At 48.6% G+C, this 16,744-nt stretch overlaps 1 protein-coding gene across 2 annotated transcripts in view; it reads left to right on the top strand.

Annotated features, from left to right (window-relative positions):
- ACTL8 (actin like 8) overlaps positions 1-16,514 on the top strand; it is a 61,645-nt gene extending 45,131 nt beyond the window's left edge. The window contains exons 2-3 of one of the 2 annotated variants that reach the window (XM_053889178.1): positions 12,960-13,330; positions 15,299-16,514. In XM_053889178.1, coding sequence (XP_053745153.1) covers positions 12,983-13,330; positions 15,299-16,051 — 1,101 coding nt within the window. In that variant the 5' untranslated portion in view covers positions 12,960-12,982 and the 3' untranslated portion in view covers positions 16,052-16,514. Of the gene's footprint in view, positions 1-12,852; positions 13,331-15,298 lie in introns of those variants that run through there. The other variant, XM_019461880.2, reaches the window with a different exon arrangement.
- The last annotated feature ends 230 nt before the right edge of the window (positions 16,515-16,744 follow it).

Here is a 16,744-nt window from a genome sequence, read left to right as displayed (position 1 = left end):
GAAGACATACCACGTGTGTACTTGGATACGGGCTGCGGGACTCGTAAAGGTCACTGCTGTGGTGACGGCTGGGAGCAGAGCGAGTGGACAGGGGAGGGCTTCTCCGACGGGGCAACCCTTGAGCTCAGACTTGCCTGACGAGAAGCACCTGTTTCCAGAAGAGCTGACACAGGTGTTCCAGACGGAAGGTAAAGGGAATCCAAGGCTCTTGGGGAGGACAGCGTAGGCTATGGCCCGGGGACAGAAGGACCAGAAAAAGGCTGGAGGCCTGTGCTCTGTGGGAGAGGGTAGAATATAGTATTGGAAAAGCAGGCAAATCTTCATAATACAGAGTCCAGAATTAACTGCCGTTTGTTCTGATTTGGTTCAACTTTTTTCTCCACTGGATTATTCCCATCAGCACAAAACCTTAACATATTATTTCTAATCTATTAAAAAAAAAAAAGCCCTCCAAGCCTCCTGGGGCCCCATATCCCTCCATATCTATTGTTGTATTTCTTTGCTTGCTTTCATAGCAGAACTCATCAAAATCGTCTATACTTGCCGTCTCTGATTTCTGTTCTCCCAGCCTTTATTTTCCTGAAAGCTTTTAATTTTAAGAAGCATTCATATTTCGAGAAGGTGTGAGAACAGTTCAATGCACTCTCAAAAACCCTTCACCTATATGCACTAGCCATTATCTTCTGACCACATTTGCTTTGAGGCTGCTTCTATATACACACGCTGGTTTTTTTTTCCTCCCATCTACTTGAAAGTAAATTGCATGACATTTTACCTTAAATACTTCTTCATGTATCTCTTTAAAATCAAGGATATTCTCCTTCGAAACCACAATATAGTGATTGAATGCAGGAGATTTAACATTGAAGATACAACCCATATTCAAATATCACCACCAATAGTTCCCAAAGCGTTCTTTTTAAAAATTCACTTAAAAGATTTGCATGCGGTTAAGATTTATCCTTTCTGATGGGTGCTTCTAAATTTTGACAGATGCATGCAGACAAGTAACCAAGATATAATCCAATTCTACCGCCCCCGCCACCAAATTCCTTCGGGCTCCTATGCAGTGTAACCCTTTCTACCAGCCCCGCACTCTTGGCGATCACTGGTCAGTTCTCGGTGTTTACGGTTTCTGCCTTTTTGCAGAATGTCCTAGAAATTCAAACTTACAGATTTCTTTGCAGGACCCAGAAATTCTGCCTTCTTGCACGTCGCACACTGATTTTTTTTTAACGTTTATTTATTTATTTTTGAGACAGAGAGAGACAGAGCATGAACGGGGGAGGGTCAGAGAGAGGGAGACACAGATTCTGAAACAGGCTCCAGGCTCTGAGCTGAGCTGTCAGCACAGAGCCCGATGCGGGGCTCGAACTCACGGACCACGAGATCATGACCTGAGCCAAAGTCGGCCGCTTAACCGACTGAGCCACCCAGGTGCCCCGTTCGCACACTGATTTTTGAAGTCATCCGTACTATTGTACGTATCCATAATTTCTCCTTTTTACCGCTGACTGGTTCACCAGTTGGATGGACCTACCATTTATTATTCATCACTCAGTTGGAGAACATTTAGGTTGTTTCCAGGTTTGGGTAATTACACTGGTGTAAAGGCTTTTGTGTGAACATAAAATTTGGTTTCTCTTAAGAATAGGGTTGCTGGAGTGGCACCTGGGTGGCTCAGTCGGTTAAGCATCCGACTCGGGCTCAGGTCATGATCTCGAGGTCTGTGAGTTCGAGCCCCAGGTCAGGCTCTGTGCTGACAGCTCAGAGCCTGGAGCCTGCTTCGGATTCTGTGTCTCCCTCTCTCTCTGCCTCTCCCCCGCTCACACTCTGTCTCTCTCTTGCTCTCTCTCAAAATAATAAATAAACACTTAAAAAACTAAAAAAAAAAAAAAAAAAAAAAGAATAGGGTTGCTGGGTTGACTGGTAGATGGGTGTTTAACTCTGTGCAAAACTTCCAAGCTATTTTCCTGATTGAATCTTTTTATAGTCCCACCAGCAGTGTATGAGAATTTCAGTTCTTCAAATCCTTGCCAGTAGTTGGGATTGTTCTTTTTCAAAAAAAATTTAGCTTTTCTAGAATGTATATAGTAGCATCATTGTGGTTTTGCTTTGCATTTCCCTAATGACTTAGGATGTTTGGCATCTTTTTGTGTGCTTCTAACGTTTATTTATTTTTGAGACAGAGAGAGACAGAGCATGAACGGGGGAGGGTCAGAGAGAGGGAGACACAGAATCTGAAACAGGCTCCAGGCTCTGAGCTGTCAGCACAGAGCCCGACGCGGGGCTCGAACTCACGAACCGCGAGATCGTGACCCGAGCCGAAGTCGGCGGCTTAACCGACTGAGCCCCCCAGGCGCCCCTTTCTGTGTGCTTCTATATCATCCATACGGCTTCTGTGATGAAGTGTCCGAATGTTTGCCCCTTTTTCAAACGTTCATTTTTTTAAAATTACTGATTTTTGATAGTTCTTTATATATTCTGGATGTAAGTCCTACATCAGAAATGTGATTTGCAGATATTGTCCACCAGTCCTGTGGCTAATGTTTTTCATTCCCATAGTCGTGTCTTTTAAAGAGCAGAGCTTTTAAATCTTGATAAATCTAAAATCTTTCCTTTCATGGGTTGCACTGGTGGTGTGGTATCTAAGGGCATCAAGATGTTCCTAGATAAGGTCACGAGATTTTCTCTTACGGTTTCTTTTACAAGCCTTATAGTTTGGGGTTTTGTAATTGCAGTTTGCATGATCTATTTCAAGTTAATTTTTTTTGTGTTAGAGATGAGGAATGGGTGAGGTTATTTTTTTTTCCCCCAGAGAGAGGTTTAATTTGTTTCCAGCATTGTTTGTTGGAAAGACCATCTTTTGTCCCTGCAATGTCCTACCTGTCACCTTTGTCCAAATCACTGGCTGTATTTGTTGGAGTCTGGACTACGCGGTATCTCTCTCTATTTATTTAGGTTTTCTTGGGTTTCTTCCATCAGTGTTTGTAGTTTTCGGCATATTTCATGACACATTTTGTTAGATTTATGCCAAAGTCTTTTACGGTTTTTGATGATATTATGAATGGCACTGTTTTTAAAATTTTGATTTCTAGCTGTTCATTGCTAGTACATAAAATAGAATGATTTTTAAAACATGGAATTGAGTGATGTGATTTGGCTAAGCTCATTTATTAGTTGTGGGATCTTTTTTTTTGTAGGTTCTTTGGGATTTCCTACATAGATAATTATGTCTTCTGGGGTGCCTGGGTAGCTCAGTCGGTTGAGCATCCAACTTCATCTCAGGGTCTCAGGGTCCATGAGTTCGAGCCCCGCATCAGGCTCTGTGCTGACGGCTCGGAGCCTGGAGCCTGCTTTGGATTCTGGGTCTCCCTCTCTCTCTGCCCTTCTCCCGCTCACGCTCTGACTCTCTCTCTCAAAAATAAGTAGGCATTAAAAAAATTAAAAAAAAAGATAATTATGTCTTCGGTAAATAGGCGAGTTTTCTTTCTTCCTTTGCAATTTCTATGCCTTTTCTTTCTTTTTCTTGCCTTATTGACCTGGGTAGGCCTTCTGGTTCATTGTTGATTAGGAGCAGTGAGAGGTGATGTCCTTACTGTTCCTGATCTTAGGGGGGAAAGTTCCAGGCTTTCACCATTATCTGTTGGTTCGTTGTAGATGCCCCTTATCAGGTTAAGGAAATTCACTTCTAGTCCTTGCTGTTGAAACTTTTTGTTGTGAATGCACATTGGATTTTAGCCAATGAAATAGTCAAGTGGTCTTTCTTCTTTATCTGTTACTAGGTCGAATTCTGGTGACTTTAAAATATTGAGCCAGCTTTCCATTTCTGAGATACACCCCATTTAGCTGAGGTGGCTTATCCTCTTTGTATATTGCTGGGTTTGCTAACATTTCACCGAGAATGCTTTTGTATCTACATTCACGAGGGACTTGGGTTGGTAGTTGTTGGGTTTTCTTGTAATATTTTTGATTTGGGTATCAAATCAAAACAAGTTGGGATGCGTTCCCTCCTCCTCTGCTTCCTGGAAGAGACTGTGCACAACTATCTTTGCTTCTTCCTGCAGAGTTCAGTAAAATTTACCGGTGAAGCCAGTGGGACTGTCATCTTCTTTGTTGGAAGGTTTTTAAACTAAAAATTCATCTCTTTCATTGTCATGGGGCTATTCAGCTTATATAGTACTTTTTGAGTGAAACCTGGCAGCTTCTATCTTTGAAGGAATTTGTTCATTTCACCTACGTTGTCAAATTGATAGGCAGAAAGCTGTTCGTAATATTTTCTTTTCATGTCTGAGTTTGAAGGAATGTCCCCTCATTCCTGATATCAACCCTCTGTGTCTTTCTGCCCCTCCCCCCACCCTTGGTCTGACTAGCGGTTTATTAATTTATTGATCTTTTCAAAGGATCAGCTTTTGGTTTTCTTGAGTTTTCTCTCTTGGTTTCCTGTTTTCAATTTCCGTGATCTTACTCATCACTTCCACCCTCTGCTTGCTTTGGGGTTAAGGCATGCTTTCTTTTCTGGTTTCCTGAGGTGGAAGGCTAGATTATTGACTCGAAAGCTTTCTTCTTTTCTAATATGAATACTGAAAGTTATAAATTCCCTCTGAGCACTACTTTACCTGCATCCCACCCATTTTGATAGGTTATATTTTTATTTTCATTCATTTCAAAATAGTTTCTATTTCTTTTTTCTTTGGCCCATGAGTTCTCTAGTCTCATACTGTTTAATTTCCAGTTGTTTGAGGATTTTCCCATATCATTCTGCTTTTGACTTCTAGCTTAATTCCTTAAGGATAAGAGAATGTGATTTCTGTGATTTCAATTCTACATCTGTGAACGTTTGTTTTGTGGCTCATAAGGTGGCTTATCTTGGTGAGTGTCCCACGTGCTTTTGAAAAGAATGTGCGTTCTGCTTTTGTTTAATGGAATGCTTTATAAACGTCAGTTGGAAAATGAGCAAAGATGTGAAAATCCTCAACAGCCAGCTTGGCTTGTCTACTTTTTCTCTCAGTTACTGGGAAAGGGATCGAAGCCTCCAGGTTGAGTGGTGGATTTTTCTATTTCTCTTTATGAGTCTTTTAGTCTTTGCTTAAAGAGTTTGAGTACCTGTTCGATGCACATATGTTTAGGGTTATGATGACATTTTGGTGAGCTAACCTTTTACCACTATGCAACATCTGTCTTTGTTCCTGGTGATAGTCTTTGTTCGGAAGCCAAGTTGGTCTGATACTAGGGTAGCTGTTGCTGCTTTCATTTGATTTGTTCTTATGTGGTTTTATCTCTTTCTATCCTTTTACTTGGAACCAATCTTTATCATTGTATTTAAAGTGGATTTCTTGGAGACAGTCTATAGTTAGGTCTTTTTGTTGTTGTTATTCCAAACTGAAAGTCTCTGTCTTGTAATTGGCATGGCTTGGGACATTTTATTTTAGTGTAATTGTTGATACGGTTGGATATAGGGCTACTGCTTTTGTCTCCCCACCCTGCTCTGTGCTTCCATTTCTCTGTTCTGTCTTTCCTGCCATGTTTTAGATTATGTGAATGTTTTTTAGTATTCTATTTTACTTTATCTATTGGATTTTGGGGCTTATTTCTTTGTATTATTATTATTATTATTATTATTATTATTATTATTTTGCTTGCCCTTGGGATTGCCACATATATGCCTAGCCTTCAACGTTCTAATTAGAGTCCATATTTAACACTTCACATAGCGTGTAAAACTTGCAACCACAAAGGTCCCTTCCCCCACCTCATAGGGGTTACATGTATGACATCTGCCGACACTGGAAACCCCAGCACACGTTGTTACAATTTTTTGCTTTCAATGGCTCTACCGATTTTTAAGAGGAAGACATTATTGTCCAACTACTTACCAAATCTGCTGTCCTTCCTTCACTCTGGGGGTTCCAGATTCTGGCATCATTTTCCTTCAACCTGAAGAGCTTTCATTAACATTTCTTAAAGAATTGTTCCTGGGGGTGAATGTTCTTTGTTTTCCTTCAACTAAGAATGTCTTATTTTGTCTTCATTTCTGAAGGATACTCTTGGCGGGTATAGAATTCTGGGTTGACATTTCTTTCTGATGAGAAGTCTGCAGTCAGCCTAATTGTCGTTCCCCCATCTATATAATGCTTTTCCTTTTTCTCTAGAGGCTTTCAGCATTGAGCAAGAGAAAACCTTGGTATTCAGCGGTTGCCTACAATGTTGTATACACGTGTTTTATTTATTTATTTATTTATTTATTTATTTATTTATTAAAAAAAAATTTTAACGTTTATTTTTGAGAGAGAGAGAGAGAGACAGAGTGCAAGCAGGGGAGGAGGAGAGAGAGAGGAAGCCACAGTATCCGAAGCAGGCTGCAGGCTCTGAGCTGTCAGCACAGAGCCTGATGCGGGGCTCGAACTCACGAACGGTGAGATCATGACCTGAGCCAAAGTCGGATGCTCAACTAACTGAGCCCCCCAGGCGCCCCCACACATGTTTTACTTTTTAACGGATTCTCTTCAGGATGTGCTGAGCTTCCTGAATTGGCAGATTTATGTCATTCACCAAATTTGGGAAATTTTTAGCCATTATTACTTCAAATATTTTTTATTAAAAAAATTTTTTTAATGTTCATTTATTTTTGAAAGAGAGAGAGAGAGAGAGAGAGAGAATCTGAACTGTCTCCTGACAGGCTCTGAACTGTCAGGACAGAGCCCAACGTGGGGCTCGAACTCATGAACTGTGAGATCATGACCTGAGCTGAAGTCAGACGCTTAACTGACAGAGCCACCCAGGTACCCGGCTTCAAATATTTTTTACTGTGGGACTTCAGTGACATGAATATTAGACTTTTTTATATAGTCCCATGGGTCTCTGAAGCTTTTTTTTTTATTATTTCTTTCCTGTTTTTCAGTTTGGAAAACTTCTATTGATACCATTTTTATTTATTTTTTGAGAGAGAGAGAGAGAGCGCATGCCAGTGGGGAGGGGCAGAGAGAGGGGGGGGGAGAGAGGGAATCCCAAGCAGGCTTTGTGTTGTCAGCACAGAGCCTGATACAGGCCTTGAACTCACGAATCCTGGGATCATGATCCAAGCTGAAATCAAGAGTCGGTTGGTTGGTTAACCGACTGAGCCACCCAGGCGCCCCTCTATTGCTATCTTAATTTCTCTTATTCATTGCTCTGACACCTTTATTCTACTGCTGCACAGATTTTTTTTTCTTTTTGACAAATTCCAGCTATTATGTATACCTCTTGCTTCTTTTTATAGTATCTACTTCTCGCTGAAAACACGTGTCTGTCCATTGACTTCCAGCCTGTCTACCTTGACGTCCTTTGTAACAGCTGCTCGGATGTCTTCAGGAATATTCCAGCATCCGGGTCAGCTCAGGGTTGGCATGGGCATGTTTTCCCTGAAGGAGCGGTCAGTTACATTTTCCCGATGCTTTGTGTGTTGAGTAATTTTGGTTTCTGTGTGGGGTGTCCTGAATGTCATGCCGTGAAACCCTGTGTTCTGTGAAACTCCCCTGGAGATCGGCTTGCTTTCTTCGTTCTGTTTTAGCGGCCCACACACATCCAGCGCCCAGGGGGGCTCGGACTATCCGGGGGGCAGTGGTTCCAATGTCGGGTCGGCTCGTAAGGCCTTCCCTCTGCTGCTTTGGGTCAATCCCTCACATGCACAGGCAAGCCTGGGCTCTGACCCAGTTCTTAACACAGAATGAGGGGATCCCTCCTCTGCTGTCTTCTTTCCACATTCTCTGACTTACAGAGGCCCCCTTTCCTGATCTTCTGGCCAGAAAGACAGGTTTTCTCTTGGTCTTACTTGTCAGTGACCCACTCCTGAAGCCCTGCCGGGAACCTGCCTCAGAGAAAAGGGAAATAGAACGGCCGAGAACCTCACCTCCAAGTTTTCATTCTTCTTTCATCTGCCGCTTTGGCTTTTCTTTCGCTTTTTGCATCTTATCCGATGTTGTTAGTTACATTCAGTGGCAGGCGGGGCTGTGCTGGGCTTCCTCCATCCCGACCGGTAACGGAAGCCTGCGAAAATCTTTACGGTAATGTTTTTCTGTGACCCAGGATCAGAAAACGTACATCGTGTGGGTGACTCTGTCCTAACATTTCTTTTCTTGCGGACTCCGCTGATGTTTTTGCCACCCCAGAGCCGGTTTTGTAGACCCCGTCTCCCACCCCTCAGGCTTTCCTCCATTGGTGACGTTCCAATGAGATGCTTTATGCCAAGGCTACCGGTGGCTTCCGTGTGGCTTAAATTCCACAGATTTTCCCTTGGTCTTCATCTAGTTTCTCTCTTCTCGAGATACTTTCTCTGCTTGGCCTCTGAGACGCCCTGCCAGCCCCTCGGCCATTCCTTCTTATCCTCTTTGCTGGTTGCTTCTCAACGCCCAGCTCCCAGACCTTAAATTACCCACAGGCGTCGGGCTTGATCTACCTCGAGGCTCTTCGTGAGTTCACCCATCCCCAAAACTGGCAATTTCATCCACTCAGTAAGTTCCAATTATATCTCCAGCTCAGACATCTGCAGACTCTCCCGCCAGACATCGTCACACGTGCCCAGCAGGCATCACAAACTGTTCGCACATCCAACATAAACTTCCCGACTCCCTCCCTGCCCCAGACCCGCTCCTCCTACTGTCGTCTCCATCTCAGTGAGTGGGTACTTCATTCTTGTGGCTTTCCAGGCCCCAGATCTTGATGTCTTCCTTTATCCTTCTCCCGGTCCCACACTCCACCGTAACGGCCTTTCCTAAACCCATCCAGGGGCCGACCACTTCCCACCCTCGTCACTGCTGCTTCCATTGTGCAAGCTACCTACCATCACCTGTCACCACCTTTCCATCCCCTGCTTCTATCTCTGCGGTCCCTTGTTCATATCAGCCCAAATTATGTATGGACATCTTGAGTCAGATCATGTCCTTCCTGTGCTCATCCCCCTCCAGTGGTTTCCCACGTCTCTAAACAAACAAAGGCCTGCAAGGCCCACCCAAGACCTTCAGCACCCTTCCCTCTGCCCGCTACATCCCCACCATCCTGGCATCCCGGCTGTTCCTAGAACACATCCAGCAGTTTCTTCCTCAGGGCCTTTGCACCTGCTGTTCCTTCGGCTTAGATGCTTTTCCAGGTAATCACATGCCTTATTCTCTCACTTCAGTCCTCTGCTCTAATGTCAGCTGATGGAGAGGCCTTTTCTGGCTGCCCCACTGAGAACAACACCACACCTCTGTGTTCCTTATTCTTCGTGTCCCTCTTACCAGATTTTACTTTTTTTAAAGAAATTTTTACATTTGTTTATTTTAGAGAGACAGAGCACAAATGGGGGGAGGGGCAGAGAGAGAGGGAAACACGGAATCTGAAGCAGGCTCCAGGCCCTGAGCTGCCAGCACAGAGCCCGACGCGGGGCTCGAACTCACGAACTGTGAGATCGTGACCTGAGCCAAAGTCGGATGCTTAACCGACTGAGCCACCCAGGCGCCCCTACTTTTCTTCATTGTACTAATCGCCTCTCCCCCCCTCCCCTGCCCCCAGCATGATATATCTGGTCTGGTGCTGACTGACAGTCTTTCTCAGTAGGGTGGAAGGACCAGGAGGGCAGGAGCCACTCAGTCTACGAGAGTTCTCGGTACATAGAGGGTGCTCGGTAGGAGCTTGTGGAGTAAATGACTGTAAAAATGCTTTTGAGTATGTAGGTTTCATGTCTGTCTACTTCCTTTCTGTGTTCTAGTCCAGGAGAGGAATGGCCCACTGCCTCCCCCGCCTTCTGCTCCCAGGCCAGGTCACTTGGGCCACCGGCCTGGAGTCCCCTCCCCCCTGCCAGCCTCCTGACGCACAACCACAGTGGGGTCGCATGATTCCGAACGCCCAGGCCAGGGAAGCGTTCGCCGGTTACCCTGCTCTTGTGATGCGGGGAACCCGGGGGCAGAGCTCTTTTCCCGGAATGCCATCCGGGCCCGCCGCTCTCCATCACCGGGTGATGCAGTGTGAGGAAATCCGTCACTCAGCCTGGCAGCACGCCAGGGAGGAGGCCGACACCTTGGCCCCATCTCTCTTCTCCTCTTCGCCCCATCTGATGTCAGAGCGATTTCAAAGCGGTGAAGCCTAGTCACTGCCCTGAGGTTGGCGGTGCAGGGGAGCCGCTGGCCGGGGCCGGGCGGTGGCTGCCGTGCTCCCTAGTCGCGGGCCACCCAGAACTGAAGCAGAGCATATAGCTGGTGGAATACCAGCCCCAGAAATAACCTTCGGGCCCAGCTGCCTTCCTGGATGTCTGTCTTACAGGAAACACCCACGTGCATTCGAGACACCGTGTCTGCGGTCTGTGCAACAATTCATATTCTGCGAGGTGATTTCACGCGCTTTCATTTGTCCTCACGCCCACTGGGTTTTCCTTTAAAGTTTATTTATTTTGAGAGAGAGAGAGAGAGAGCGAGCACGAGCAGGGGAGGAGCAGAGAAAGGGGGAGACAGAGAATCCCAAGCAGGCTCCACACCGTCAGCTCCGAGCCCGACGTGGGGCTTGAACGCACGAACTGGGAGATCATGACCTGAGCCGAAACCAAGAGCCGGATGCTGAACCGACTGAGCCACCCAGGCGCCCCTAACATTTTTTACTTAGAGTAACAGTCACCCCTTTCAGCGTATAGGTGCATGAGTTGCCCAACACATCCGGTGATACTCACCCTCAACCCGGATATCGCATGGTTCCGTCATCACCCCAAATCCTGCCATGACCCCTCATGGGCAACCGCCCCCCCCTTCCCTCCACCTCCAGCTGCTGGCAGCCACGGATCTGTTTTCTGTCCTTATAATTTGCCTTTCCCAGAATTGTCACGGGATTCGAATCATACAGTCGTTGCCTTTTGAGTCTGGCTTCCTTCCCTCGGTGCACTTGAGATTTCTTCTGTGTGACTGTGCGTACCAGTCATTCGGTGCTGAGTATTAGTCCGCTGGATGGAGATTTGTCTATCCATTCCCCATCCGAGGGATCTTGAGGCAGTCGCTGGGGTTTTGGCCGTTATGAATAGAGCAACTATTGACGTGAGCATCAGGTGAACATATGTTTTCGTTTCCTTGGGAGAAAACCTAGGAATGGGGATCCTAGGGATGGCGGGGGTGTATTTCGCTTTAGAGGAGAAACTGCCAGACTGTTTTCTAAATTGCGTTTCCTCCAGCCGTGCTCGAGGGCACCGGTCCTCCACCTCCTCACCAGCGTCGGGTCTGGTCAGCCTCTAACCTTGGCCGTTCCCTTAGCCACACGGTGCTGCTTTTAATTTTCATGTTTCTGGTGATTCATGATGCCCAGCGCCTTTTCATATGGCTCCTTGCCATCCGTGTATCTTCTTTTGTGACATGTTGAGATCTTTTGGCCCCTTGAAAACGTGGATTGTTTTTCTTACGCCGAATTTTGTGAGTTCTTTGTATGCTCTTGGATGCAAGCGACTTATCAGACGTACGATTTGCAAATCCTTTCTCCCAGTCCGCGGCTTGTCTTTTTGTACCCTTCATGGTGTCTTTCTTTCTTTTTTTTTTTTCACGGTGTCTTTCAAAGTGCAAATTTCTTAAATTTTGACAAAGGCCAGTGTATCAGTTCATTCTTCTAAGGGCCAGGCTGATGATGTTCCATCTAAGAAAATTTTGCTGTATCTGAGGTCACAGTGATTTTCGCCTCTGTTTCTTTGGGTAGTTTTAGTATGGCTTTAGGTTTTCCACGTAGATCTGTGACCCATTTTGAGTTAGTTTTTTATAAGGTGTGAGGTATGGATTAAGGTTCGTTTTTGTTGGCGTGTGGACATCCAGTCGTTCCCTACCGTTTCTCGTAAAGACTGTTCCTCCTCCCTTTCGTTGTTTTTGCACCTTGCCAAACACCAGTTCTCCTTCTCTGCGAAGATCTGTGTCTGGACTCCTCATTCTGTCTCAGGCACCTCTGTCACTAGCCTTTCACCAATGCCGCATCGTGTTGGCTGCTGGACTTTTGCAGTAAGTCTGGAAATCCCATAGTGAGTCCACCTACCTTTCCAGCATGGCGTTTATTATTCCCCCCACTTTACGGGTGTCGGAACTGTCCATGATCATGCTTAGCCAACCTGTTGACAGCCTGGCCTCCCTTATGTAGTAACTCAGCTGCCTGGCTCCTACTCAAAACCCACTTCTCCTGTCTAGCCTGATGCTCAGAGTGTGGCCTTTGGGATCTGCTCTGGGTACAGGTGTCAGCCCTGCTTCTCGGTTGTGTGGCCCTGGGAAAGTAATTTTAAGCTCTCCGTGCCTCAGTATCCCCACCTGTAGAATGGGTGCAACCGTGCTACCTGCCTTACAGGTGGGTATGAACATGGAATGATTGCCAGCTCAAGCCATTGGAAGCCTGCTGCTGTTTGATCATTTTTGGCAGGCACGAATGGCAGTTTTACATCGTTCAACCTCACCGGCAAACTCCCTCCTAGAGCTAGACAGAGGGCGTGTACCCCGGAAAGGCGGCTTTGCCGGTGGCCACTGTCACTGTCGTTACCCCTGCTCATGATGCTGTCGCTAGTATGCTATTATCCCAGATGGCGGTGGCCCCTGAGGCTGACGTCCCTGAGTCCTTGAATCGGGCAGCCAACCACCACTGAGAGCTTCTGGGGGCAAAGCTTCTCACCAAGGCTTCCAAGAATAACACGGCCCGACCTCTACTCCCGTGGAGCGAAAGCGTGCCCCTGGTGTAACAGAGTGTGCAAAGCACAATGGGAGAAGTTGGTGGGAAGGAGGGCGTGGCAGGACTTCCCAGGCGGGGCCTTGTAGGATGATTAGGAGTTTGGGGCTGGAGGAACATTGCAGGCACAGCCTGCGTAAAGGCTTGGAAGGGGAGGCCGGCAGGCTTTAGGGGAGCCTGAGGTTTGACTCTGGGGTGGAGAGTGGGAAGCAGCCCACCGTGGCCTGGAATGGGTTCACAAGTAACTTCCCTCCCTGTCTTTTCCTTCCACAGTCAAGTCCCGAAGATCCCTGCCTTCGCCATGGCCGCGAGAACCATTATCATCGACCACGGGTCTGGCTTTCTGAAGGCTGGCTTGTCTGGGTGGAACGAGCCCCAGATGGTCTTCCCGAGCATCGTGAACTACATCCCGTGCAGGGAGAACCCCGGCCCCAGCTATGCCCGAAGGCGCGTGAGTCTGGGCATCGACATTTGCCATCCTGATACCTTCAGCTATCCCATCCAGCGTGGCCGCGTCCTCAACTGGGAAGGCGTGGAGCACATCTGGTCATTTGTCCTGGAGAAACATAGGCGGGAGCATGAGGACTCCCCCGTGATGGTCACAGAGTGCCCTCTGAGGGAGCCCGCGGACCGACAGAAGACCCTGGAGGTAAGGCCTGGCACTTTGTGTTTGGACATGAGGAGGGTCGGGAGGTCCGTTTTCTAAAGAATCTGCCCCATCGCTGTCTCCTGAGTACCTACTGTGTGCCTGGCACCTGTTCTAGGCAAGATGGGGTTCACGGAGTTTCTTCCAACAGACGGGGACATGGCAGTGGAAATAGTCTATGAAGATGGGGAGACGCTGGGTACTTTGTTCATGGATTCCGAAATGTTCAGAGATCATGTTCCATCCTTGGGGAAGACTTGACCTTGAATAAGTTACCCACTAAGAATTCCGGAGAGTGATCACTGCTAGAAACAAAATGAAATGGGGTGATAGCTGGCTGGTGGGGAGAGGGTGATTAGGGAGGGTTTCTCTGAGGAGGTGATTTCAGTCACCAGGGAGGATGGGAAGAGGGAGGCAGGAAGGTGAAGTCCCAGGGGTTGCGTCTTGTAGGCCCGAGCCTGTGGGTGGGGAGGGCTTTGATTTTACCCTAAGTCAAGTCTTGGCAAACTACAGCCAGTGGGCCAAAGTGGCCCACCATCTGTTGTTATAAATAAAGTTTTATTGGAACATAGCTATGTTCACCCATTTACATATCGTCCTTGGCTACTTTCATACCACAGAGCTGAGTAGTTGTGGCAGAGACTGTATATATAGCATGAAAAGGCTAAAAGACCTACTTATCGTAGGTTTGCTAGATAAAATGCACGTCTGAGCTGAATTTCAGATAAGCAACAGATAATACTTTAGTATAAGCGTGTCCCAAGTAGTGCATGGGACATACGTACACGAAAACATTGTTGTTTGTCTGAGAGTCAAATTTAATTGGGCAGCCTGTATTTTTGTTTGCTAAATTTGGCAACCCCGGCTGTCTAGCTTTTATAGGAAATGCTTGCCAACCCCCGCTCTAAATAGATCGGAAGCTCCTAGAGAGTTCTAAGTGGGACTCATATTTCATTTCCCATTCGAAAAAGAGGGCCTTGGCTTCCATTTGGGAAATGGATGGTGGCGGGACAGTATTCTGAGTCCGGGGATGGGGCAGCCCCCTCCCCCTGAGCGGGGGAGATGGGCCCACTGGGGCAGGAAGTGGTGGCTGTGTGGCCAAAGGCCACGGGAGCCCCCACTGGTGCCACCTTTCTGTGTGTGTAGGGTCAGAAACATGGGGCTGCAGTCCGAACTGGGCAATTAGGGGGGCGGTGGGAGGGGGGTGCTCTGTAAAGATCTAGGGGGTGATGGGTGGGGGAGAAAATCAGCCTAGGGATTTTGCCAAACCCTAAATGTCAGAATCCCAGTTTTGCCTCCATGTGTGGAAAAAAAAAAGGCTTCACTTACCAGGAGGTGAGTGGATTTATCTCCCTCCCTTCTTCCCTCCTTCCTTCCCTCGCTTCCTTCTTTCCTTCCTTCCTCCCTCCCTTCCCCCTCCCCTTCCTTCCCCCCCTCCCCTTCCTCCCCCCCCCCTTTTCTGGAGGCAGTGGTGGATATCCTACACTTGCTTCTTGTCTGATGTCTTCTTCCCTCTTCTAAAGAGATGGTCCAGGCGGCAGATCTGCCCTTGGCCGTAACCCCCCCTGGGTCCACCGCTGCTCACAGAGCCAAGCACCTCAGCACTGTTTCTGACACGCAGCTGACCGCCCTTCCCACCCCTCCACCCAAACGGGTCTTTCTGAATGTGGTCATCAAACTCCCCAGGGCAAATCCGACTCCGAATCCCTGTAGAGCCTCTCTGGTTTCCACAGCATGAGCTCCCGGGGGGGGGGGGGGGGGGGGGGGGCCCTGTGCCCCACCTCCTCTGGGCACCGCCCCCCCCCCCCAGCCGCCTGCCTCCATCCCTTGGGGACACAGGTCTGCACCGGCTTCCATTCTGAGAGCTGGGCACGTGGCTCAGTCTTGGGGAAGACGGAGCTGGATGGGGACCTTTTGTTCCGGAGGGGCGGGGGGGCGGGATAACCCGGCGTCTCTCCTCCCTTCTTGCAGATTATGTTTGAGTTACTGGATGTGCCGTCCGTACTCCTGGCCGACCAGCTGGAGATGTCCCTGTACGCCTCGGGCCTCCTGACCGGCGTGGTGGTCGATTCCGGCTACGGCCTGACCCGCGTGCAGCCCTTCCATCTCGGCCGCCCCTTGCAGCCCGGCGGCAAGACGCTGGAGTTCGCGGGCCAGGATCTAGCGGCCTACCTCTTCAAGAGCCTCTTTAAGGAGGATTGCAATCGCCACAACCTGTTTCAGCTGGAAACGGTGGCCACCACGCAGATGAGCAAGTGCTATGTGCCGCAGAACCTGGGGGAGGCGCTCGACTTCCGCCAGAGCCTGCCGAGCGGCTCGGACGACGGCAACGCCTACCAGCTCCCCGACGGCACCCGCGTGGAGCTGACCCCCATGCAGCGGCTGGCCCCCGAGATGTTCTTCAGCCCCCAGGTGTTCGACCTGCAAGGGCCCGGCATCTCCCAGGCCGTGGTGGATGCCATCCTGGCCTGCGAGGCCTCCATGCACCCGCTGCTCACCTCCCACGTGATGGCCTGCGGGGGCAACACCCTGTACCCCGGCTTCACCAAGCGCCTGTACAAGGAGCTGATGACAGGTCATTTCTCCTCCTCCAAGGCCACCATGTGGGTGGGTTCCAACAGAAACTTCAGCGTCTGGCTGGGAGCGTCCGTCGTGGCCCATCTGTCTACCTACAGGTCCGAGTGGATGACCAAGGAGGAGTATGAGGAGAGTCTCAGGCTGTGACCTGTGGGCCCCTGGGTCCCGCCCCGCCCCGCCCGTGGGTTAGAGGGGATTAATTTCAGTGACGGGGGCCTGGGCAGGGGTGGGGTCAGCTGGTTTTGGAATTCCGAGTTCATGAGGGTTGTGTTGTTTTTTTTTTTTTTAGGTACTAGGGTTTTATCTTGTTTCAAGAGTGAGGTCCAGCCCATAGGAGGACAGGGTGTCGACCCTGGAAGCCTTCCGGAGGCAGTGTCTCCAGGGGGTGGTCTGTCATTTGGAGGGGAGTGATCACTTACCGTCTCCCTCGTAGCCACTTAATTTTTCACTGGCATCTCCCTTGGGCTGTCCTGCTCTCAGTTCAGTAGGTTTTAACTGGGGTGAGCGAGATGGGACCTTGGGCTGGGGTCCCAGATGGGGTGGGATGGGAGAGGTGAAGTTTCTAGTCTTACTCATTCTTTCTGGCCAGGGACAAATTGCTACAGGTGAGCCAAAGGGCCCTCCCTCCATGGCCAGGGTTTTGTTTTATATACAAATAAACTTCTTTGGAACCAGAGCTGGCTTCTGTCATGCGTGGCGGCAGGATGGACGGTCTCTGGGGAAGACGCAGGGAGCGGGAGTCCATGAGGACCCAGGTGGGGCCAGGGCAGCCTCTAGGGACCCGCCGAGTGGGATGTCAGGGGCCTGGAGCCTCTCGTTTTTTCTCTGCCACGTTCCCTC

The sequence above is a fragment of the Panthera pardus genome, unplaced genomic scaffold, assembly GCF_024362965.1.
Source record: "Panthera pardus isolate Hobbes unplaced genomic scaffold, ASM2436296v1 HiC_scaffold_11, whole genome shotgun sequence".
NCBI lineage: Eukaryota > Metazoa > Chordata > Mammalia > Carnivora > Felidae > Panthera > Panthera pardus.
Note: the sequence above shows the minus strand (reverse complement) of the source record. Positions and strands in the feature narration are given on the sequence as shown.